The sequence below is a fragment of the Enoplosus armatus genome, chromosome 8 (assembly GCF_043641665.1).
Source record: "Enoplosus armatus isolate fEnoArm2 chromosome 8, fEnoArm2.hap1, whole genome shotgun sequence".
Lineage (NCBI taxonomy): Eukaryota > Metazoa > Chordata > Actinopteri > Centrarchiformes > Enoplosidae > Enoplosus > Enoplosus armatus.
Genome location: NC_092187.1, coordinates 16,332,845 through 16,359,352, shown reverse-complemented (window position 1 = coordinate 16,359,352; position 26,508 = coordinate 16,332,845). Strand labels below are relative to the sequence as shown.

General features: G+C 42.0%; 1 protein-coding gene across 3 annotated transcripts in view; it reads right to left on the bottom strand.

Annotated features, from left to right (window-relative positions):
- Window positions 1-7,118: 7,118 nt before the first annotated feature.
- Window positions 7,119-26,508, bottom strand: part of LOC139288396 (metabotropic glutamate receptor 7-like) — a 55,578-nt gene continuing 36,188 nt past the window's right edge. The window contains exons 7-10 of one of the 3 annotated variants that reach the window (XM_070909676.1): window positions 22,705-22,844; window positions 17,533-18,468; window positions 10,260-10,512; window positions 7,119-7,225 (exon numbers count right to left, since the gene is read on the bottom strand). In XM_070909676.1, the coding sequence (XP_070765777.1) occupies window positions 7,119-7,225; window positions 10,260-10,512; window positions 17,533-18,468; window positions 22,705-22,844 (1,436 nt within the window). Of the gene's footprint in view, window positions 7,226-7,273; window positions 7,324-10,259; window positions 10,513-17,532; window positions 18,469-22,704; window positions 22,845-26,508 lie in introns of those variants that run through there. The other 2 variants (XM_070909677.1, XM_070909678.1) reach the window with 2 other exon arrangements.

The following is a 26,508-nucleotide window of genomic DNA, read 5'->3' as shown; positions in this document are numbered from 1 at the left end:
TTGGCATATAGGTTAACGCTACGTTACTTGTAGGGGACAAAAATTAACTGAAACTTCATAGTCTTTCTGTGTGTTTCTGGAAATATTTGTAAAAAACAAAAACATTCTCAACTCTCTAAAATAGGAACAGGGACGTGTTTCTGCTTTGTTTTTTTTTTCAATTTAGGGAGCTAACGCTAGCTAACTACAATCCGACTGCCAGCTAATTTGTCGCTTTTTGGCTAGCTACTTTGATGTTAACCAAAAGGGTAGTTTCAATCATGAACTGATTGTTTGAACCATGTTATTTGAAGCCAGTGTGACAGGTGAGCTTCAAATGTGAGTAACAATAACACACTATGAGATATAATTGATTAAGCTGATTAGGCTTGGATTAGCTCGCTGTTGTGTACACAGGAGGTGCGGTAGGTGTGGTAACCTAGTTGCTTGGTGATGTTTTTTAGCATGCTGCGTGTGTACTGTATTAATCACACAACATATTCATACAGGGCTAAAAGCTGATCTCTACAGGGTAATTAAGGTCAGGGTTTGGGTAAGTTTAGGTTTAGTATCAGGGAAACTAACGCAATTAAATGCATTGTCCTCATGCTGTAGGTGACAAAAACAAATGTATGTGTGTGTTTATATTCTGTTCCAGCATTGGAAATGATCATGATGAAGTTAAGTCCTCACCTCATCTCATCATGGCTGCATCTGGTCCTCCCACCAACAATGACTGCAGCACCATCTTGTGAAAGAAGGAAGTAAGTTCATTTGAGTGCTTTGTAAGGCTGACACAATTAGCATGCTTTGCCCTGAGCGCTGAGCAGGAAGTCTATTCAAAAGTACATTTTGTCATCTGTCTGCACTGGTTGTGCAGATCTTATATTTTGGGACAGGGTAGTGAGAAAGCAGGGCTCTGAGGAAGGAGGAAAACAGAGAGACAGACAGAGATCACTGCAGTATCAGTAGATGGCAGTAGCATCACACCATGGCAAAGGCACTGATTAATAACCTTTGCATGAGATCATAATGTTTTTTGTAGATAGATAACAAGTAGCCTTAAGCTGTGGTAAACAAAATACAAAACTGCAATTATCATTTATCACATACTGCATGTATAGGCAACAAGTACTTATTATAAGATATTTTATAAGATTTATTTATTTAAATTCATTACCTTCCAGGAGGGTTACCGTGTCTCCACACGTGAATCAATGAGTGTATCACTGATGTTTGCTATTTATTAAACCGTGCATCAGCAAAGAAGTGATCCTCACTTAATTCCCCTAGACAATAAATTGTGTCAGCTCCCTCTTAAGTCACACACATAATTAGAAAGTGAGATAAGTTATAACAACTGTGAGACTCCATAATGCAGTGACAGATTTAGAAAGTGTAGACTAATTGCATTTTGCTTCTTATCTCATAAATTGGACCCATTCCAGAGCTGGGATGGAAATCCCCGTCTTCAGTCATGGAAGGAGCCCGTTCGTGCGGATGCTGTGGATTTTCAGAGGCATGACAAAGCGAAGAAGTTGGGAGGGGTTTCATAACCAACTAGGGGAGAAAAAACATGACAGATGCTGCCTTGTACTGGCTGCTTGCACTGGAGTTAATGGCGTGAGCAGCATTTTAAGCTGGGGCTTGCTGCAGAGGCCGAGAGGAGCGGCAGACACTTGACATATAAGAGGTTATTAGAAACATTTACATGACTGTGCAGTTGAGTGTAGCGGAGAAACAGCAGCACTGAGGTCAGGTTAAAACCCCCCTGCTCTGTAATGTCATGTTGAACAAACTTCCGCCTGACTTGCGAAGATCACAGCTGAATCAACATGTTGTTTTTTTGCTCTAAATTATACACAACGCAGCAGCAGGATCACTGTCACTTTATGCACCATGCAGCATATTGCTCTCAGTGGTATGTGTTTAGCTGGAAACTCTTTGCCCTCTGTCATTATATGCAGTCCAGACAACACACAACAAAATAAAACATGAGGGTTGCTCAGTATGTGGTGGCTGTACACCATTTCTGCCTTTTACAGGCATTGTGTGATCTGCCAGTCTCATGTTAGCACATGATGTTTGTGCAGAGCTTTGGTCTCTGCATCCTGCGTGCTCCCTGCTGGCCTGATGACCAGATGGGTCAGTGACTGTGTAGTCGGGGCTTGGCGGGCCCCTTCTGTTCTCTGTGAGGGTCCACTCGTGGGACCCGAACCCCAGAGACCCGAATTATAGAAGCTGGATCACAAGGTAGATGGATTGCAAGCTGAGTGGAGGCATTCACATACATCCATGTGCATTCAGCGCACACACAATCCCCACACAGGTACATTCAGGATCATATACTCTGCCTCCTGCGTGGCAGAGTGTGTGTACACACATGCTGACGTGTGTTACATTTTACGCCCTCCTGGAGGAGACAGATCTGTCAGAGGATATAATATTTTACCGATTAACAGAGAAATTATCAAAAGAAAATGGGATTTTATTTAATAAGCTGGCAGCCGACCTGATCTTTTATCATTTCAGACAAGCTGTTGAGGAGGGTTACATTACTGAAGTGAGATTTTTCTTGCCATGTCATGTGGAAATTTAGTCAAGTCATCTTCAACTGTTATTGCAGTCCATTAACTCCATTGTGAAGATACATAATTGATGCAGCCTTTGGGTAGAGTTTAATCAAATGGAGAGTGCTCCACACTCCACCGCCAACTGAAAAATGAGACACACAATGTTCGCCGATGTAGTTTGTGTGGTAAGACTATAATTCACACTTTGAATTGATTTATAATCATTTGACTGCACACTTACTGCACAATGCCCAAAGCAAAAACTAGTAGCTTTTAAGCATCTAAAGGTGGATTCATGTGAAGGATTTATGTGCCTGAATTAGGATCAGTTTTTTTTAACAAGAAAGACTAAATAAAAGCATAACAGCAGACAGCTGTTTCTACTAATCTACCCCCCAAACATGCAAACAAGTGTGTTATGCGATTTACTCTCTATACCTGTTGGGTTTTCAATTTCATTTCATCTTTGTTTGATGTGGATTTCTGTCAGTCTTGCTCAACTATTCATTTACATTTCAGTGTTTTGTTTCTCTTTAGGTATTTACTTTCCTTTGAAATAACAGTGATCTGTGTGGGATGTGGAAATGCATTGTTAATGCCATGCTCCTTGAAATCAAGGGCTTAGCTCTCTAGTTAAATTTCACAGCCAGACAGCACTTATCTCTGTCAACTCCTGTTGAAGCCACAGATGATCTGCCTTGGTTTAAACACTGTTGGCTTTTTTTTATTGGGTAGTGACAGTAGAGAGACAGGAAAGGCAGGGGAGAGAGAGAGAGAGAGAGAGGAAGAGAGAGGATGACGTCCAGCAAAGGGCCCAGGCCAGATTCAAACTCTGGCTGCTGTGGAAAGGACTCAGCGTACCGCCCCAACACTGTGCCGTGAACCTGAGCTGTGATTCAATGTTAAAAATGTTCCACTTTATTTTACCCAAGCATCTAAAAGTGAGTTGCATTTTTCATGCAGCCAAAGCATAACAAATAAGCAACATATTCACAAGATGTATGCCAGAGCTCTATACTTCTTTTCTCCATGAATGCATTTTTCTGACGGGGGAAATTGAGGGAAAGCGGCAGATTAGTGCACCTACTCGGCTGCGAATTCTGAAGAGCATTCGTTTCACTCAGCCGTCTTAATAACACAGCAGTCAATTAAATCTATGAAGTCAGATATGTAATTTTCAAATTCATTAACTGGAGGAAAGATAGAATTAGGATTTTGGATATCGTTGAGATGGGAGGGGAAGAAGGAGAGGGAGACAGCGAGAGAGGCATAACAGTCATTACAGTAGAGGCAACACGTACGAAATCCCCCAGCCAGAGATGAGTGAAGATAAAGGAGGTGACTGAGCTAATTGTGTACTGTCAGAATCCATATCTCTAATGACTGTCAAATGAGCAAATTTAAAATGTATTCTCTCCACCCACCCAACTCCCTCCAGGAGTAGAAGTGGTGAGAGAGCAAGAGAAAGAGAGAGAGAGGAATAAATACCAGGAGACACTAATGTGATGAGAATGATGCCTGGTCTCTTCCGCTGATTAAAAATGCAATAACGCTGTGACAAAGACACACACGCACATTGTGTAAGCCTAAGCAAAGCAAGGAGTAAGTCTGAGGACCCATAGATAGGAAATGACACCCAGCGACCCCAGACTAATTTATTCACTTAGAAAAAGAGGCACTGTATCTTTTTCTTGGATCGCTTGCAGAAAAATAAACACAGGATTTCAGCTGCAGAGTTCATCAGATTTACTCGTGACCTTCCTTTAGATGATAATTAGTGCCTATGAGGAGATGTGGATGTTATGATTCATGTCTAACCAATGGCTATCTTACTGTACCACTAATTATAAAATCTTAGTGTCACTATGTGCTGGTAACAATAACTGGCCTGATTTCTTGAGAACAAAGACGATGCAGAGGAAGAAGAAAGATGCTGGTAAACAAAAAGCATCATAAGTGAGTGTCTTCATCCACCCCACGTTATATCAGGCCTCAGTTGGTCACTGACGGGAAGCAGATAAGGTTTCACTCTGGCTGGAGTTGGATAATTGGACATTTATGGAGAGATAGGAGAGCCCAGGGCCCAGGAGCCATGAGACAGAGCTAATCTAGACTCAGCATCAGTAAATTGTCTGTGAAAAAGCGCATCAGGAGTTCTGACAAGATAAGGAAGGCTTTCTTCAAAGGCAGAGCTGGACCAAAGTGACATGAAAACTCAGATAGAAGAAAAGCCTGAGCCTTTGGTGCTGGGACTTCTACATGTTGTATTAGGCACACACTGAAATGTACATTTCATATAGCGGCGGTGTCACCTTGTCATCCAAATTGGGTCACGCAGACTTGTAATTGTTACACATTGAGGACAGTTTTGGCAACTTTGTAAATTGTCAGAACTCTTGGCAAGCCTGCACTGTATACATGTTTAAGAATCTATCAAGTCTATTGTTCATCTTCAAATGTTCCACGCATAATAACCTTGCGACTGACAGTCCTTAGAGTTTGAAACATTTAAGTCCTCCTGGTGGAGCGTGCCCTGCTCTCAGTCCACCATGATTAGTTTCCTCCCTTTGATGTTTCCCCCACTTTATTCTCCCAGGAAACTGCTGCCTACAGAGCAGGTGCATACTGAGCAGGTGGGCCCTTACGTAGGAGCCTTGAGAGTTGAGACCATACCTCACACTATTTTAGGTAGGTAAAAAAAAAAAACATTCCTGAACATGCCATGTTTCAATCGCGTCTCCAGAATGCTATTGCTCGAGCTGTTTCTTTTCTTTTTGCTGAGCTGCAAATCTAAACTCTGTTCAGCCCCTACTGATTACTTGCACACAGACACTGACACAGGCAATTAATTTGGTGGGGAGAGGCTAGTCTTAATTGGGCATAAGTGGGATTTTTCTTGGCTGTGTGCAACAGAAAATGACAGACTGTGCGTATGAGAAGTAAAGACCATCTGGTCCCACAGGAGCTGAGAGAGATGCCAGACAAATGGAAAGAGAAACAACAGAAAACCTGTGTGGATAAGGATCTCATTCCCTCTTGTTCCCTCTCTCTCTCTCTGTCTCTCACACACACAAAAAAGAGGAATCAGCATCTCTTGGTCATATATCATTTGCCCATGTAACAGCCTGGAGGGAGATGCTTAACGGGTGCAGAAACATAAGTCTCTCATGCGTGGCCTATTCATGTTTTTATATAATAATCAATATTGAAAATAGTAACGTTATGCTTGCAGGCAGGCGCAGGAATAAAAGGCGGTTAGCTCGTAAAGGCTCGGTCATCAGCAGGACAAATTGATCTGACATGTTATATTATTCATGTAGGGGATTGGTGGTGAGACTCGGAAGGAGCAACAGCGAGAGAGAAACAACGGATGAGACAGAAAAGGCAAAGGGTGAGTAAAGGAGTCAGCTAGTGGACATCCTCCCCACTCGCAGGGTCTCATCTCCTCTGCATGACGGCGCTGCTCAGCGAGCTCGCTAATGTGCCCTGTCACGGGGGTGAGACAGTAAACGAGCACATGACATTTCCATCAGTTTACAGAAACCCATAAACAGCACAGTGATTAATTGTACTTATTCATACATCAGTTTAAACACGTCGCCGCGCTTTCTCCTGCTACGAAACACTCATACACACACATGCACAGAAATAACTATAATATGCTGTCTGGTTTAATTGTATAAAATATAACAAAATGATTTTATTACATGTTCATAATTTGACAGACATCACAACATACTTGCATGATTGCTTTGATATTAATGCTTCCCACACCATAGTTAGGCATAATATACCCAGTACGAAACTATATAAAACAAACATGCTTGCAGATACAGGGGGGTCAATTCAACAACAGATTAAAGCCATATTCTGTCATTTAATGAAGTTCAGTTCTGATGAATAAAACAAACTGCAGAAGGATGCTGAAGCTCATTGTCATTTTCAGAATTTATTTCTCTTTTTTTTGTTTTGTTTACATCAAATAGAACAGACATACATTGGCACATGCAAAGTGAACACTTTGTGGTGCTTTTCATTACCATCCAAATCCAATTGAACAAAGACTGGATATCTAATTTTGTACTCCAAACATGAAAATACTCTCAAATATTTACAAAAAAATATACTTACAACGCCCATCACTCTAACATAATAATCATCTGGGACTGATTTGAGTTGATTTTGTTAAAACAAAAATACTGTATGTGGCAGAGCTTGCTGTTCAAGTTAATTAAATCGACTGCAAGAAAAAGAGGCACAGAAGAAAATCACTTATAAACAATACAAAACAGAAATCAGATAATGGGAACCCCAAGAGAATATGGCTTTAATGACATTTCAAAAGAAAACATCTTGAAAGCAGATCCACTGTCCTTTTTTTGCGGTTGTCCTCGTTCACAGTGACCCCTTTTAGCAGGCAAGGTGTTCTCTGTCAGAGAGAAGGGGGCCACACCACAAGTTTAAAACCCACAATTTGGTTCGTGAGGCCGAACCCAGCCACACTGACCTACAGCTCCGCTAGTCTCTGTCAGGACTCATGTATCATGTCTGGATGAAGGTTGGATGCTATCCACAGTCCTGGAGTGCATAGGTACTGCAGGTGGTGCTGGGATGCCTGCGCTCGCTCTCCTGTCTCTTGTCTGTCTTTCTCTGTTCCTCTAGAGCTCCCTTCCCTTTTCAATCACAGATAAAAGGACAAACAGCATTCATTTTCAAGCAGATCAGATCCTGAGGTTGTTGTAACTCACGTATGTTTTCTTGGTTGCTTGACCTGAGAACAGAGTGGGGGAAAAAAAAAAAGATTAAGATTTACTTTGAGCACCGCTAAGACAAAACAAAATAAGAAAACATAAAAACGAAACAAAAATCTTGCAGAAGCAAATAAACCTCATCCGCTTTTGTAAACCATCCCTACTGTGTCGTGCATTCTTATCACCAGCTGTGTGCAATCAGTAGCAATATTTTCTGGCTTAGTGTATCATTTCAACTCCCAAATGCCCTGTGTAAAGCCTTAGTTTCTATTTTCAGATGTTAACTACTGATAAAAAACACAAACACCACACAAGTGAGCACCGAACAAATGCTAGGGCATGCAATGTGATCCCAGTCTGGATTGCCATGGAAACATATCAGAATGTGGCTGAGTGCCTAGGTGCTGTGTGTGTGTGTATGTGTGTGTGTGTGTGTGTGTGTGTTTGTGTCTTTCCTCCTGTATATCTATCAGGAGGCCAATTTCAAACCTTCAGAGTTAAGGCATTCCTTTTGTGATCTGAGGTCATTCTGGCTCGTCTTGACTTCTGTTAAAGGTTGTTTTAGGGTAGGAATCAAGTCTGGAGTTAACGTTTTGGATTTGGTTTATTTGATGTTGTGGTGGTTAAGGATGGGATGAGGAAACGTGAATGTAGTCTGTGGAAGGATGTGTGTATCTGCACGCGTTCTGTTCTGTCTGCACGGTGGAGAAGGTCAATGTACATTTTCCTAATCACAGACATTGCTATAAATTCTCATTCTGCATTAATGTTGCTATGGCGACCAACTCCCATGGGCTGCGCAATTTAAGTCGCACCATTTCTTTACAGCTGCATTTTGTATTCTTGGCCGGCAAGTATGATGAATAAAACATAAGTAAATGTACAACAGATTCTTGCTGTTAACCATAAACAGTCTTCAGGAAGATCTGTATTTTTTGTAGCTTTGTAGACTCTGTGTGTATGTGTGCATGTGTGTGTGGGTTTACTTATCTGGGATTGAGACATCTACCTACGCTATCATCTTAATTTTTAATATTGATAACTGACTATTCATCTCACCCTATAACTTTTCATATCTGTTGTTTTTTTCTTCCCACAGTACTACTCATTGTTCATGGAACAAAATTGGTCTGAAAATCCGCATATGTCTGTTTTGGTTGATCGATATTGGAAAAACCAGTACAGCACAGTGAAGCATTTCAGCATCTGCGATTTGCAGGGTAAATCCTCCTGTCTCATAGAGGTGTAATCATGAAGACATTACGCCATATCAATACCAGCGTAAATCTGCAGAACTGCTAATGCTTTTAATCCCATAAATCACTCCGAGTGATCTCATATAGGGCTGATGGGCCCTGAAAGGGAGGTATTTGGCGCTCTGATGGTTACAGGAATTGACGGACAGTCTCCAGGGATGGTCGAGGCACAGTTCAGGTTTTTGGGGCGGTCATGCACATAAATTCGCCATTAATAAATGTCACTTCTTCTGAGGCTAAAAAAGAAGGGCAAGAGGAGGAGAGAGTGTGCAGGGAGGGGGGAGACGAGGCGAGAAGACATTCGTGTAGGAGAGACAGAAGGTGAGAGACACACGGAGCAGATGACACAGCGCACTTTTGGGAGGGCCTCCCAGAGACCGCATGCCCTGCTTGGGGACTTTTGATGTGCTGCAGCAACAGATGTTAAGGTTTCACCCTCAATGCATGAGTATTTGCTCATTGAGCCACATGTGTGAATGGCAAGGAAACGTTCCCAATCCCCTGACACACACACACACACAGCTCTCTGACTTATATGTGCATAACCCACACACTGATACGCACATTGAACACACGCATGCACAGATGCACCCTCACAGTTGTACACATACGCGCTCATTCGGCTCATGACAGATGAGTGTGACAACTGTTGGGTGTTTGGAGAAATTCCCAGGAAAATCTGTCATCTCACAGGCGTAATTCAAAGAGGGGTTGAGGGGCTGGTGCACCTGTGGGTGCCACGATCGCTCTATGTGATTAGAAGCGTTGCGGGAGAGGATTTGCATGAGCTGTCAATCATCTCTGTCTTCATCCTGACAACTACAGAGGAGCAAAGAGCTTCCATGGCAACGTTGGTCTAAAATCCAGTTTGCAGTTTTCTTTTAAGTGGTGGTGTTTCTCACTCAAAACAAACGCTATATCACCTAGCTATGAAGTATGTAGGCTTCCTCACTCACATACTAATACCCAGCATTATCTTTGCTAACAGGATCATGCTTACTGTTTGAGATGAAGGGTGGTATGAGTAACACACAGCCACAGAGACAGATTATCTCCTTCCATTCCCGGCGACAAAGCCCTGCTTCTTCAAATCTCTCCACAGAGCAAGTCCCCCATCTTCTTTATTGCTCACTGCCGTGCGCTTGGGCTAAAGGTCTAACCATTCATCAAGAAACGAGATAACTAGGTCCATTGTATAGGACATTATACATACTTTTTTACCCAAGTAGCCACCCAATTAAATTGCTGGAATGGGACTTTCTAGTACAACAAATGAAATATGAGAAAGAATTGAAAGACATCTCATTCACCTTTTGTGGGAAAATAAGATTTAAAATTGAAATCTCCATAGCACAGATATATATGTATATCTGAACTGCTGGGTCTTTGTGGTCTGTATAACACCCTGATCTATGTATAAGCATTATTAACTCATTGTAGTCAGAATGGACACTATGCCTACTGTAACTCATAAATACTTGATATGAAATTCGTGTGTGTGTGTGTGTGTGTGTGTGTGTGTGTGTGAGAGAGAGACATGCTGGCTTTAATAGATTTTATCACGGCCATTTTGACAAACTCTGGTGCATAATTTGGCTTGGTCATTGCACAATGTACAGATTCTGATTAATGTAAACTTGGGTCATGGTGCATACGTATGTGGCTCTAGGGCTTTGTGATTCTCTCTCTGGGTTACTCACTCATGGGGTCAGCAGCGGGGTTCTCACACAGCTCAGTCTTAGCCTCTCCGTTAGGCCTCTCGTTCGGCTTCTGGGACAGACGTGATGACATTGTGGCAGCTGTGACCACGGCCTTGAAGCTACGCTTCCTCTTCTGTACGTTCATCTCAGGGTGGAAGATAATGATGTACACCTTGGGCATGTAGAGCATGCCCAGTGCTACTGAGGCACTGAGGTTCATGGAGATGGTCAGGGTGGTTGTCTGAATGTACAGCTGCAAGGAAGCACACACACACAAAAAAAAACGTGATTTTAATACAGACTGGAATAGCAGGAAACACAATACAAATAACAATTCATTTCAAATTGTTTTAAACCCTTATCAAGAAAAATGAGAGACAAGACAGCTATGATGGCTAAACATCTGTGGCCAATTACAGAACAGTCACACTGTTGAGCACAGTGATGAAGCAAAACCTAATAATAACCATCGCCCAATAACAAAATATGGGCATCCAGCAAAATAAGTTCATTGGTCGTTGTCCTTTTTCCAGTCCTGGAGGAACCCCCTGACATCATTAGAGGATGTTTGTTTTATATATCAATATAATACAAAACCTTCTGATAACAACACTATTCAATGATAAAATTATTTTTTTGATAATCTAACATTATTATCAGATAGGTGGTCTGGATATTTGCAATGTGTAGCTGTGGGGAAAGGAGCAGTCATGCGGTAACATAATCCAGCATTTATTAAAGCCTGACCTGCAGCTACTCAGTCAAGTCAAAGACGGCTCAAGCGTATTAATGACAATAGCAGAAGCATCACCATAACTTTATCAAAATGTCCTCACATGGCCTCCTTTCTACCAGTCTGTCCACGCGGACCCTCGACTAGATTGATAGACTACACTGTCGGGTGAGGATCTGTCCGTGACACGTTGCAGTCACCTTTCCTTTCCCTTCATATCAGATGTTTCACCTCGCCACTCAAGCATTCATCAGACCAAGTTATAGCCTCTGAGCTACTTCTTCCTCCACTAACAATTCGTGTAGCCAGGCGCATTTTAATGTAAATTCCTCCCAGAGTACAATAAGAGAGTAAGCCCAGACTGAGAACACTGTATCTGCAGTATACAGCAGATCTACATTTGTTTTCCTGCAGCTCTGCACGCAATGGAGTGCAGCCTGTGAAAGGCTCTCACTCAGCTAAGTGGTAAGACCATTCATAAGATTGCCATTCATGTGAGCCCTTCACAGGTACATTCTCTTAAATGCTTTCTCCACGACATTCCTTTTCAGAGGTTACATAACACCTTTCACATTGTCAAGTTATAATTGCGTGCTTACATAAACCGTATCACGCTACGATTTAGGTTAACACAAATTTTACATAGCGACTTCATTAAAAAGGTAGTGATTTCACTAAGAGGTGGTGGAGTCAGTAATACAGCAGACATGCAAGAGCCTCTTGTTTCATTTAAGGGTCTTGGAGGAGAAAGAATCACCTCAAGAGGGGACATTATTGTTTCAAGAGCAGATCACCAAAAGCCTCCTCACTAATCTACTGCACTTGAAAGCATCAGATGTCACTTACATGCTTCCTTGCAGTCACACAGCCACTGGTGATGTGGACGGGGGAGAGGATACAATTTTAATAATTTTAAACACATTAGCCACCACAGTGTATCTGCAGAGCAGCAAAAATGCTCACTGATTCAGTGAGAGGAAGAAATGTCACCATTTGCATACAGTTTTTCTTGGTAAATAGCACGACTAATGTTAATTCCTTTCATACAAGATAGCCTCATTTACATGCCAGTCATGCCTTTTGTCTTCCAATCTCAACCAATCGTTCACATGTCTGATAGCATCAACATGCCAATGCACTTGGCTGCTTCTTTCTCTCTGCATCCCCTCCTGTTTCTCTGTAGAGCAGCATCAGACGCAGTGATCTGGCTTGCGCACCATGCATTAATAACTGTATGAATATCACAATGCTCTCGGTGCACTCTGTTCTGTGTCACTGTAAGCTGGGGGACGGCGGAAATGTTGCGCCTTCTCTCGTGTCTGAGCTGTGACTTTGCAGGGTTTTATGATTAGTTATTGGGGCGACCGATCAAAGCATTGCGTGGAGCACACATGGCGTCAAATGCAGTCACCAGAGAATCTCCGCCCGGTGCTGTGTTTCCATGTTTGGTAGTTGGTAACCTGTCTGGTATCCATAGCAACACTACAGAGCAACTAAACACGGCTGGAATAAGCTTTTAATGAGATTTTGATACCTTAGACGCTGCAATGCTGACCCTATCAGAACTGATTTATTGACCATGCAGGAGAGTTGATTCAGGAGCAGGCACACAACAAGCATTAGGTGCTTACTCATACTCATCACACACACACAAAAAAACATGTAGATATGTAGGCTTTCACTCCCTCTAATAACTACACATGCGCACAAACACACACACATAAACACGCCAAAGCAAATCCTTTTTCTTACTGTCTCTAATCACAGAGACAGGGTTTTGCATTGTGCCTCTCTATGAGCTTGACCCAAATTCGTAGCCCCTCTCACCCACCGCTCGAATGTTTAGCTTGTCACAGAACATTCATAATTAATTCCTGTTGCTTTAACATAAATAAATACATGAAGTCATTTTCACAACGGCTTGGCAACTCTCTATTTATAGCTGCCGTAATGATTTATTAACGTCCTCATCAGGAATCAAACGGTTCCTTTTGAATTTTACATTTCATTGACAAGCCGAATGCCAACATCTAGCCACAACAAACGACATGTCCTCCATTTAGACAAAAAGCTGTTGAGGGTAATTCTCATAATTATACCCACCAGGGATATACTCACTGCAAAGCCAATTTAGTTGGGTATGGTTGAGTCCTATAAATGCACACAGCGATAAGGACTTCATTCAGTAAGTGACAATTAGGATGCTCTCTGCCCTGTTAGAGAATGCCTTCAATAATGGATCCCGGGGATTTGCAGTCTCCTCTCAACTACCTGGATGTCTCTTGTTGTTTTGGGTGGCCTACTTTCTAGCCCCGCTCATGCCATGAATAACTCTGTCTGGCTTCGTGCTGCAAAGACCTTTTCCATATTGGAGACACCGCGCCCTATATGGATGGTCTTCCCTTCATTTGGACTCCGTACAGGAGATCCCCATTTCTGGGCTTCGGGATTGGTAGATAAAGAGGTTGTGACACATATAATCCGTATGTGTTAGAGCAGGTCATTAATATTCAAAACAATTTGAGGATGTCAACGTTGATGTTTCCTCAACACGATTTGTTGAAATACATTGTTTACACCAGACTTTATGGTGATATGTTCATTATCTAGCATCTCAAAGTGGGAAATCAGCACTGACTGGCCAAAAATTCTAGGGATGGCACATATTTGGTCCAACCTTTAGCACAACGAGTAACGCGTATTATCTTTCTTAACTTCGGAAATGACTCCTATCTCGGCCAATATTTAGGAGCTCCAGAGGTGTCATACTAATACAGGAGATGCCGTTCAGATGTAAACAGTCTGTGAGAGGAGAGATGTTTTGTTTTTTGGATGTTTTGATGACAACAAGCCCATTAAAAGATACCGTTTTGACAAAAAGAGAGTCATTCTTGTGACTAACTTTGTGCTGGTGCAGTGAACACATGCTGTCTGCAGAAATCACAGCTTTGCAACAGTGATGATTCTGTCAGAACCAACAATTAAGGCAGTAATAAATCAAACTTTGATCGCTCTTCATGAGGCAAGATCATTGAGATAAGGTTCAAGACAAGGTTCCTTAGTAAGAGTGCAATAAAACCTATTTTATTACGTACATATAAACGTATTTGAACACAATTAAATTGTCCCCCTCACCTGCTTAATTGTCATGAAGGATATCTCAGCTCGATTACAACAGGTAAATTCCAATATAGGGTCTTATATCTTTAAATTATTTAAATTATAGCAGAGCGTTCATATTGTTATTGTAAGGTAGAAGATTTCATGTCGTCTGTGGAGAGGCGTGCCACAGCCCACAGAGGGTTTCCAACATCATTGCTGTGTGTGCAATACTGAACAATACACGCAAAATGTGGCATGTTTTGTAAGACGATGTGGTTGGATTGTGCTGATGTGATCATTTCACGAAGCTTTGTCAAATTACCTACCTATGTTAATTTGCATACATTTTGTTAAGCCAGACGAGTGGCTACTATGTATTATTTTACTTGTATTTTCATTTTTCTTTTTTACTACTTAATGTCTTAGTCCTGTTTTAAGTGGTATATGTATATATTGTCCTTTTCTCCTTGTTTAATGTTTGCACTATGTAAATGTAAAGGTAAATATCATTACATGATTTAAGCTATTTCTTAATTTTGGCATCATATTTTTGCATATATTACCTTGGCAAATAGTTACCAAAGTTATTTGCCAATACTCTGCACTGCATTTTTGTTTTTACCCACGTCTAATAGTCCAAACTGTCATCATTTCTACTCTGTGGCTCTGAGTGTTGTAAAACAGCGACGTCACACTCTCTGATGAATAAGTACAGGCCCAGGTCATGTTCAACATCAATTTTCAAAATTGAAACTACAACCTTTCCGTCTTCCCATTTCACCTGACCAGTTTTAGCTTTTTGCCTGCAGTGTGCCTCTGGTGCAATCTGCTCAAGGTTTCAGGCATAAAACAACAGGAGAGGCAGGAGAATTTCACATATTATTTTCAAAAGACTCCACATCTCTGCACAAATTGTCAAGTGCAGTTGTTTGCAGAGAGACAGGAGGATTAGAAGTTGCGATTTTCATTTTACTTGCTGAAAGCTGGAATGAGAAAGTTTTTGCCAAGTGTAGTTAGTCATTACTAATGATACTTGGCAGCACGGTCTCTCTTCAAGAAGGCTTGTGGGTACAGGAGACATCTTACAAGAGCCTAAGTGGTTTCCAGACATGTATTGAGGTATGTGAGTTTTCATGACACGAAGCTCTCCTTTAATTGTGACTCAATCTTGTGGGTGTTTTACTAGAACGTTTCTGTGCCTCAGGGAAAATGTTTCATTATATCATTATCTTTCTCTTCCGAACTGAAAGAAACGTTCTGTTTAGTGGTCAAAGACGTTAGCGATGTTAGCGAATAAGAGAGTTCTCGTGTTCAGTGAGAGCATCCCTTAAATGTATTTGCAAGTTCCTTTACTCAAAAAGTAAAAAGTCATGTTTTTGTGACTTTGTTAACGCTATTTTGCGCATTTCTATGTTGTCTGTTTGAACAGCGACTCGCAGGCCTGGAGTTTGTTTCCAAAGTCAGCTGATCTCCGGTCCTGAGGACAGCTGCATTTGGCTGCTGGTGACTCTCGCAGTAATTAACTTGAGATTGTTGAGTAGCTGACTGAGCACATGCAGGTGCACGGGAGGCGAGGGGGATGCTCTGTGATCTTTTGTTGCCGTTTTCGCATGGCTTCCCTCAACATGAGTCTGAATGGGCAAAACAGAGGGAGGGGGAGGGAGTCACAGGTGTGGAAAATAAGGGCACCTAAATGGTGTTGAGTTAAAGAAATTCCACTCAGCGCAGTCACAACTTGTGCTACAATACAGTACAACAAAACAACATGAGGTCAAGCAGCCATCACAGTTTTTGCGATTATCACTGGCAGCTGGCATCATATCTCATCTCAGTGTTTTCATAAATCTTTTGATATTGGACAACCTGGGGTGAGAGAGATTATTAAAATCTGCGTGGGTGTTTACCCACATCTGCACATAAAAACACAACAGGGTGAGGCATTAGAGAGTGAGGATATAGTCAAATGCATCACATTGGCTCACATTTAGCCTCCAACAGTTCATCCACATGCAGACCTACACACGCACACACACAGCATCAATCCCATCTATCACACAATGACACCATTTTTGTATTTTGTACCAATATTTTCAGTGAAGTATTCATGAAGGGATCTTATGGGCCGGTAAACACAGTCTTAGCAGAAACAGATGTTGTGAGGAATGTGTGTTCATTCTGTGCACTTACGTATAAGCAAGCAGAAATAATAGATAAGAGAGGCCTCACTTCACCTTAACTACACTGCAGCTTTTGCAGAGGATGTTATCAAGACATGCAAAGGCACTTCTCACTAGCAGTGGCTGGGGAGTAAGCAGAGATGCACCCACAAATGGCATTACACCAGGATGCTGTGGTGTGATCTGGAGGTGAGTGTAAGGCGGGAGCTGGTGTAAAGAAAGAGTTAACTGCATAAAGGGGAAAGATAAACACATTACTGCCTCACTAGTCGCCACGAGTAACATAATGAACTCCTAATCGCTGCTGAGGGTGTAATTCATCTATGAAATCAGCAGCAAATTGAGATGAGGAAAATCAGTTTCTGATCCACCTCATGCGGCACCTTAGTAGGAAGGATATTGAACGGCGTACGTCTCAAAAGGTTAGGAGTAACACTTTCCTGTCGGCATCGATATTCTGTCAGTGGAAAACTTCCCCTCCACTCTGTCTTGTACACGCGGCCTGCCAAGCAGCGCGCGCAGCTCGTGAGTCCAGCAGATTAATGCATCTGTATTCTTCCCGGCGCTGGTCAGAAAAGCAATGACTAGCACATCAGGTCAAAATGTCATATTCTCAATCAACTCCAGCGGCAGCCAATGTCAAATGCTTTGTTGAGTAGAGCGCAGCTGTCAAGAGATGGAATGTGTTGAATCGAACTTCTATTTAACCCCCCCCCATTTCTCCCTGCCTTCCTCCTCCTCCTCCTCCAGCTCCTCATCCTTCTCTTCCTCCACCTCCTCATCATGCTTGTCTCCCTCTCCAGAACAAGGCATAACAGTATATGTTGAGTCCTAGGCGTGAGAGCTAAGATAATGGCATCTGGAGCTGCCGGCACCCCCATCCGTATCGCTCCTCAGGCATTTTAGGATTCTGGTGCTTATCATCAACCCTTCCTCCGCCTTTATATGCCTATTTCTGTGGTGGTCCTCGTGTGGGTTTCCATGCACATCGGAGCCATGTGAATATGAAATCAAAAGAAAATTAACCCATAACTTATACAGTCACTAAATGTGTGTGTGTGTGTCGGTGTGTGCTCTCTTTATGTACTGTTTGTGTTTTAATTTTGTATTTGTACAAATATGCATGTGCGCATGTGTTTGGACAAGATAAAAACAGGGCCGAAGGAATGAAAGGGAAATTTGTGAGAGGAGGGAGAGAGACAGACAAAGAGAAGGGCTGGTGACAGAGAGAGAGAAAGCAAAAGAGAAAGAAATGACTCACCTTCTCTGCCGACTGGGCCGTGCCAAAGAAAATCGGGATGAAGGCCAGCCAGACTATGCAAGTGGTGTACATAGTGAAGCCAATGGGCTTGGCTTCATTGAAGTCTTCCGGTACGTCCCTTGTCTTGATGGCGTAGATGGTGCAGGTCACCATCAACAGGATGCTGTAGCCCAATGAGCAGATTATCTGTAGGTCTGTGATGTCACACTTCAGCACACCACGGGCCAGCACGGGGTTAATGGTTTTCTGCTCATCGTAGTCGACGATGGTGTTCGGAGGGTCCACGGCGAACCACACCAGCACGCCCAGCAGCTGCACGCAGATCAGACTGGAGGTGATGGCAATCTGGGAGGTGGGACTGATGAAGCGCGGGGCCGTGACCGTCTGCTTGCCCTGCTCGAAGATCCGATAGATACGATTGGTCTTGGTCAGCAGTGCGGCGTAGCTGATGCACATGCCCAGGCCCAGGAAGATCCTCCTGAAGGCACACACGGCCACGTCAGGCTTGGCAATCATGAGGAAGGTGATGATGTAACACAGAAAGATGCCAGTTAGCAGCACATAGCTCAGCTCTCGGCCCGATGCCCTCACGATGGGCGTGTCGTTGTAGCGTACGAAGGTTGCCATGACGAAGATGGTGGCAATGATACCAAGCATGGCCAGGAAGACGGGGATGATTGCCCAAGGGGAGTGCCACTCCAGCTTGACAATGGGGATGGGCTGGCAGGCAGTTCTGTTGGGGTTGGGCCTCATGTTGTAGGCACACAGTCTGCAGGAAGTCTCGTCGTACTGGTACTGGTAGCCATCACACAGCTCACAGTGCCAGCAGCATGGCATGCCCTTTACCCTCTTCTTCCTCTCTCCAGTTTTGCAGGGCAGACTGCACACAGATACAGGCACCTCCTGCTCCCCATCTGGCCACTGAAGCTCCTCCAGCTGGGAGATAGATAACACACGGCACAGGAAGAGGGGGTTAGCAACGGAGCGATAAGCCCGAGGTACCACTGAATATGAGAAACCATGTGGACAGTGAACAGCACCTGAATGACATAACATTCATATACTGTTTCCACACAACTAATAACTAATAACTGACGATTGATGATTATCATGAAGTTACAGTCTTTGCAAAAACAAAGTACAATGCAGTATTTGCAAACAGCTGAAAATATTTAAACGCAGCCGAAAAAACGATTAACCTAATACAGTACAACATCTTTCCTGCCAATTTCTTAAAGGGATTGCCTTTTCTAATACTTGAAAGTAATTGAAATTGCCATGGCAACAGAGCTTACCTTTGTTCAGTGAAATAAAAATAAAGGAATGTGAAATGCAAAAGACATTATGTTTTAATACGGGAGCCAGTGAGGTATGAAATATGTGATAGTAAAGAAGCAGAATGGGATTTGGAATTGCAAAATGCCTCTTTTAGACTTTGCAGAGCTATTTCTATTTATGATCTTGTCATCGAAATGAAAAGTGCGGTACACAGACGCACTGAAGAACTATCTGAAAGTCCAATCCAAAAAGGCCCCGAGGTGTTTCATGATTTAAACTCAAACTATAGTCTCAACATACGAGTCGGCCTTAAAAAAGCCAATGAAGAAATGGAATTTTTTAGGGCTCTTACATATTTTGTTAGGGTGTTACAAAGGCTCTCATAATACTCTGAGCTGATCTTTTGATTTATAATGAAAGTGTACTGATCCAAGCACCAGAAGATTAAAGATACTCCAAACATGGTTGAGGCAGTTTCCCAGTAATTTCAGCCAAAGTAAATCAATTGGAGTCCAGCAAACAAAAAGAAACAAAAAACATAGAATCACATTCTAGTAACATAATTATTAAACTGATTTATTCTTATTCTCTCCTAAAACTGCTCATATGTGACAGATTTAAAAGGTGCTTTGAGACACTGTGTGTGAAACAACCTACACTAAAATCAGAATGGCATAGCATAAAACTATAATGGAAATTAATTCTAGTGATAACTTTTGTGTGCATTGTGCCTTGATATGAAGTGAATTCATGACTTAAATGTACACTGTAGAGTTTCTGACTTCCGCTAGTGCTATGGAGCATTTTTTCTTTTGTTTTTTTTTTTTATGTGTCCCCGTTTCGTTTGTCTCATGTGTGTTCACAAGGACGCAATACACAGTCCTGCCCATGGTTTCACACTATTCCACTGATCTACAGGTGGCAGTAATGCGCCAAGAAACACAGCAATGAGCCAGCAAAGACAGGGAAGAGGAAGACTGCATGCTAGAAAACATGGATCTAAACAATGCAGCATTTTAAACACTTTGCGGCTTTGCAAATGTTTTATGGGGAAGGAAATGCAGTCAACACATTTGTTAGACCTCAAGGATACACACACTGCGTTTTAGTAACACTCAATGTGAACTTAACTCTACAAGAGTAAAGGGCACCTTTAAAGGAATAGTTTGACATTTTTGGGAAACACACTTCGATCTATACAACTTTCACGTCTGTCAGTTAAATATGAATCTACAGCCAGCAGATGGTTAGCTTAGCTTAGACTGGAAGCAGGAGGAAACAGCTAGCCTGGCTCTGTCCAAGGGTAACAAACTCCCCCCTGCCAGCACCTCTAAAACTCCCTAATTAGCGTGTTATATCTCGTTTGTTTAATCTGTGCAAAAAGTGACCACTGGTTGACTGGCAATGTCACGGTGACTGCTAGACTCCAACAAATAGTCTGGCACATAAACCCCCCCCACCCCCCATAAAACCACACCTTCTCATTTTTACACTCAGTTTTTGCAGGATTAAACACACAAACGTTTCGTTTCTGTGGTGTGAAATGGAATTTAAACCAATGTGAGCACACATTAAACACATGGGAATTCTCAAAGACGAACCACTGTCTCACCACTTACGCCTGCTGTACACTCACATAACTCAAGTTAGTCTTTAAGGTAAATATCAGCAGATAAAAAAAAACTCCACAAAGGGACAAATATCATCACATACAACATGAGTATAAGGTCGTGGATACAAATAGCATCGCCTCCTTCAAAAGTGGCAGCTGCGAATAATTGCAGATACAGAGCTGTACCTTTACAGCACAAACACACACTCACACCTACAGTGTGTTTTTGTTGTGTGTACCTGTATGACAAATGTGTTGTTTCTGTGGTGTCTGGCTAGATTATCATCTGCCATTTATCTGGGGGCATGAAGGTGCCATTTGTTATTTGGACAATGAATGGTGCTCTCTGGAAAACCTCCCGATTACACACAGTGTGGAAACAGTAATGAGACCAACAGCTCTGTTGCCATGGAGACCAGAAGCAAGATTTTTGACACCTTGGACTCATACGGCTGCCATAGTTTTAATTTGGGTTTTGCTCTAGTCGTTAATTTTCCAGTTAATTTGAGCTTTTGTGAGCCGAAACAGCGTTACATTGTCGTTCTTTACAGACGATCGCAAAGTGTATCAGGACGCTCGTTCCAGGGTAACCTTTAAATTAGATTGCTCTTTATGTGTTACTGAACAAATAGTTATTGCATTGGAATATAATTGCATTGTAACAGCATTTGGTTTGTAATCACACTAAAACAGAATGAAGCACAAATCTCCAGCAACAGACGCCGTTCCACCTGTGCTATCAAATCCATTCGGTTGAGTTTAATTCTTGTGATCCAGAGAGCCATTATGCAAATGTTAACTCATCTGTATGTAAATGTCATGTTTTTTTTTTTTATAATCTGAGTTACACAGAAATTCCAGCTCAGGTTTGATACAGTATGCGCAATTTCAAACCATGTTTGGCTCGAAATAAAATCAGTTTCTTTATTGTCCACATGAATCACCCAAACCCATTCTTGTTGTGACAGTGAGATCTATTACAGTGGCTAAACCAACACCTTGCACTTAAAAAAGCAGCACAGAAGCTGTCTCCAGCTCTACACCTAACACTGATATTAGAGAGTATTTTTTGTAGGTGAATTAAAGTTATTTAAAGCTCCTCTGAAATGAAAAAGAAAATCCTTATCCATGTTGTTAACCCACCTATCTTTTTGGATATGCCAAAAAACGTCAAATAAATTACATTTTCACATATTTTCCTATTAAAATCCTTGCGTTTTCCTGCACAGTACCCAGAGCTTTCATGTGATTTATCTTGCTCTCTTGGGTGTACCTTAAATTCTGTAAAAATGTGATCATAGATTTAGAGTTTCATCGTGTACAATAAAACTTGCAGGAAAGCTACTGAGCACCAGGAATAACATGGGAGCCGTGTATAACATCTTCAGCAGCTCTCTGCTGCCAAACTCTGAACATATATGGTCTGACACTTGGGTTAAAAACATGTTCTTCCTCTTCCTCCCACTCTCCTTCACCGTCAGTCCTCCGACTTGTGCAGTGGGAGAAGAATGATCTCCAACAATGGAGTAACGGCATTGTCTGTTTTCTTTCTTTTTAATGTTAAACTCTCAAATCAAGCCGTTTTACAGGTGGAAACATATCAAACCCCTTTTTAACTGCATACAAAATGTGACAGACTAGAATTACCGCACTTTATCCCCCTTCACACTCCTCTGTCGGTTTAATTGCATGCTTTTTTCTCTCCTTAAAAGCAGCCGTTGGGACATTTGATAACCTTTTGGAAAATAAATTCAATTATGAATAAGAAACATTTTTCTTATTAAATAAAGTCTAAAAGTAACTTTCTCTAGGATTTACATTAGAAGGCAAAACACCAACTGAAATGTGTGTGTGTGTGTGTGTGTGTGTGTGTGTGTGTGTGTGTGTGTGTGTGTGTGTGTGTGTGTGGTTGTGTGTGTGTGAACATGTTTCTCTGTTCATTCTCAGAGGAAAATATTACACCTGAAAAATTTTGAACACTTATCTTCTGGGTAAAAAGCAACATTTCCTTTTTCTGGCTAAATTGCACAGATTCATTCATCATTCATCTCACATCAATTAGACTGTAAAAACACCTGAGCTCTCTCTGTATTTGAGATGCAAATAATCTGCACCCCCTTGTCACATAAGAGATTTCAATTTTGGAAAACGCAGAAAGTCTTCATGCTTGTAAATCATTAGCATCCCTGAGCCTCGACATCCTGTTTACATACAAGCATTTAAACAACATTTGGCATTGTGTGTCTGCCGTCGGTGTTCCCGGGATCAGTAAATCGTCTTACCCTGAGCTGGAGGGTCTCCACCCACTGCCCGACCACCTTATACTCAGGGGTGGAGGAGTTGGTCATCTGGAACTGGAACAGGTCATAGCGTCCTGGAGCATCGCCGTTCTTGTTAAACACAACAGATGTGCCAGCGCTGCCTGTACAGAGCGAGAGAGAGAAAATGCAGCAAAAGGACAGCAGGATAGAAAAGTGTTAAGATGCTGGTGTGACAGGGCACAGCACCTCCTCTAATAGAGGAGAAAAACATGAACTTTTAACCCCTTGCCTCTTACTGTGCGGTGGCCTACATGGACCACACAAAGGACCACAGAGAGTCTGTTCCCCCCCAGTTAGAACCTCCAAACACAATGACCTATATGTTGAACCTTTATGATAATCACACACAGGGAAGCAAGCTCCCTACTGACCAATATATCACTTCCTCACCTGCTTCTTATGCATCATCACAGAGGTGCTGTGGCCACTGGAAGAATATATTTTCACATTCAAAACATGGTTAACTCTCAGCTGTGCTCTAATATCAGAAATTCACTTTGCTATTTCAAATGCACGCACACCTCTTCAGGTTAAAAGTAATTTTCAGCCGCAGTGGACAACAATAATAGGAGATGTGGGGAGGATACGCAGGTCAGCCAAAGAATCATACGGTCCCCATCTGCTCTCAGTGTGTAGCAGCCTGCCTCAAGCAGAGCCCTGAAGACTTCACTAATTAGCTCAGAGAGGACTGCGGACACCTGAAACATTATGAGGAAAGGAGTGTTTTATGTGTATTTGTGCTCTCAAGCCTGTCAGTTGTGTCCGCACATCGCCCAATAATACCGGCCTCGTGACCGCACAAGTGTGCGCAAGGTATTGTGTTAATGCAGATGTCAGTCAACATCAGATCTCCCGCGCAGCAGCGAATGCTGGATGGCATTAATGGGGAAAAACGGTTGTACTTTATTTTATACATGAGGTCTGCATTGTTGATGAGGTCATTTTTACCATCCCACAATGCTGAGAGAGAATGAAAAACGGCTGCGTTTTACAAGTCTGTTCACCTTGGCACTGCATACTGTAGCTCATAAGCACGAATGGAGATACCATTTTCTGAAATGGGACGGGGGGAGTCTGATGACACTTGGCATGGGAATTAAGTACTTTAATAGCTCTGGCTATAAAAAAGTGTAGAGAAAGGACCAGGAGCATGTGTCCAAAACACTTTTGGGAACATGTTGTCTTTTGTATCTAGAACAGAGCTTGTGGCTTTTGGATAGAAGGCCACTGCACCCTTTCCTTCGTTTTCAGCCAGAAGGGAATTTCATCTCCCTCCAGTTTTCTTTTTCCAAGGACATTTGTCATTGAACATTTTACTAAAGTTTCAGGCCAAAAGACTCTTGTAAAACAAGAAAGGCAGAGGTAGCAAGAGAAAAAGCCCATTTCAGGCGACAGACTAGGGGGCCATTCTAATAAAACATTGTGGACAAGCACCCAAATTCTCCTTTTTGACTTTGTGACACCATTGTGCTTTACAAATGTCAGTTTATAAGACCTTAAGAGGCTATTTTCATGTTGATGCAGAGCCACAAATGCCTCACAATCGGCTGTTATGCAAAGTTATAGCACATATATTCCACATTAACAATACAGAAATGGCACCACTGGAGTCATTTGACCCATCTGTCTTTCTGTTTAAAAGTAGAACGCCAATTCATAGGTGTGTGTCGGCACAGATAATCACGTCAGACGGGTGTTCAGATTGAATTCAAGTGTGCTTGTGAAGCCTGTAGAGAAAATTCTCTCAATATGAAAACCAAACCAAAACTCGGTGGGTGGCAGTCACCGTCCTGTCACTTCTGCTTCCACCAAACAGACAGTAGACTTGTTGACACAGTGTATAAAGATGCTGACAAGGTATTGAATCCAGTGAGCGAAAGCTGCGACAGGGTTACCATTCTCACTCCACGCCCCAGCAAAAAACATACACAAACAAACAAACCCACAAAGTCATTCAGTAAAGTGACATGAGTGATTGGGCACTTGGCACTCTTCAGCTTTAGAGCAAATAATTAAGTGGCGTTTATGTGTGTGCAGATAAAAAAGCATTAGAAATTCCATTGTATTTTCAATTGCCTGATATTTTCAAGGGAACAAAATGGTCTGTGTAGACTCCTTAGTGAGCATGCTGTCTAAGATGAAAGATTTATGCATTTGCATGTGGCTCTGAACTAAGACATGACAAAAGTGCACTGCTGCTGTGCTGTGCCGAGCAGTGTGGGTGGACTGGGGATCCACTGCTGTGTTTCTCTCGCATCATTATTCTCTCCTTTTTTTCTCCCCCTGCTTCTCACTCTTCAGCTCTGTGACTCCGGCGCAGTGGGGAGATCAACAAAGGAGGCTTACACTCCTTCGCTCTCAAACATACATTAGCAGTGGCACATACACAGGATAATGTGCGTGGTTCCAGTCTAAATGCAATAAGGGCAGTGAGATATGCCTGAGCCACAACAGAACAACCTGTGCTTGCCAGTAAAAAAAAAAAAAGAAAGGTTTGAGAATATAATGGCAAGACAGGAAGAGGTAGAGGAGATAGAGAAGGTAGAGATCTTATTTTTGGCTCAGGTGAAATGAACCTCTTTCTCTGTCAGTGCCACACTCAGCTAAATGATTTTCGAAAGCTCCACCAAAGTCAGCGCAGGCCCAGATGGTTACCGAGATTGGATAGCAGATTCTCAATCCCATGCATGAATCTGCACTTAGTTAAGGTTCCCCTTGACGTTTTCTGGGCAATTGCATATATTCAGTTTTTTTAGTTCCACCTTAAAATCCGAGGGCTTCTCATCTGCTGGCACTCAGCACTGCTGCCATAGCGACAGTGTTAGATAAAGGCAGGCAGCTCTTTAGCTTTTAGCTCTCTGGCAGAAGTTTGTTTTCACACGTTTCTGTATACAAGTCATTGTAAAGAGTTATTCCCCCTGTTAAACATGTTAATTGCGTTACTCATCAAAAGACAAAATGTGCATATGAACAAACTTAATGAATAATTTTAGATCATGATGTTGTTATATTTATGATTTGTTAAAGAATAATTCTGGTGATATTCTATGTTTTTGTCTATGTATTAAAATGTGATCCAAAGCCTTATATAGCTTATTGCTCTGTGCCACAGACCTCCTTTGTTGGTCCAAAAACTGTTAAAAACACATCGAAAATCACACTAGTGCACTGGGTGACATTTTCCTTCATTATGATAAACATGTGCACTGTTTATCTTGAATTGATCCCACATACACTGTCCTGCTGCTCACTTGTGTAGCAAATGTGTATTAATCCGCAGCTGAAAATAGTTCCAAACAAATACACTATTTGCTTCTGTTTGAGTAACATTTGCTAAAAACCACAGTGCCCTGCTGTTTCAGAAAATGACTGAGAGGGAATGTTTTTAACAATTGTATTATTGTGAAGCACTTTGTGACCTAGCTCTGTGAAAGGTGCTACTAAATTAACTTTACTTACTGGGGAAGTCATCCTCCTGTGCCAGACAAATAGCTACATCCATGAAAAAAAGGCAAAAAGCATGGATGACAATCCAGCTGTGCAGGTTGTTGTAAGTCTCCTAAAAGAAATAACTCTGCAAATCTGCAAATGTTTTGGATTTTGGGGAAAAATATATTTTTGGACTGAAAATACTCTCCACAGGACGGATATGTCACTTGCAAACAATTGGTTAAGGCAAAACAAAACAAAACAACCCCACCTCCCAAACCGAAATCGGCTAACATGTCTCATCATGGGGCTAGAAATGTCAGAGCTCATTCATTT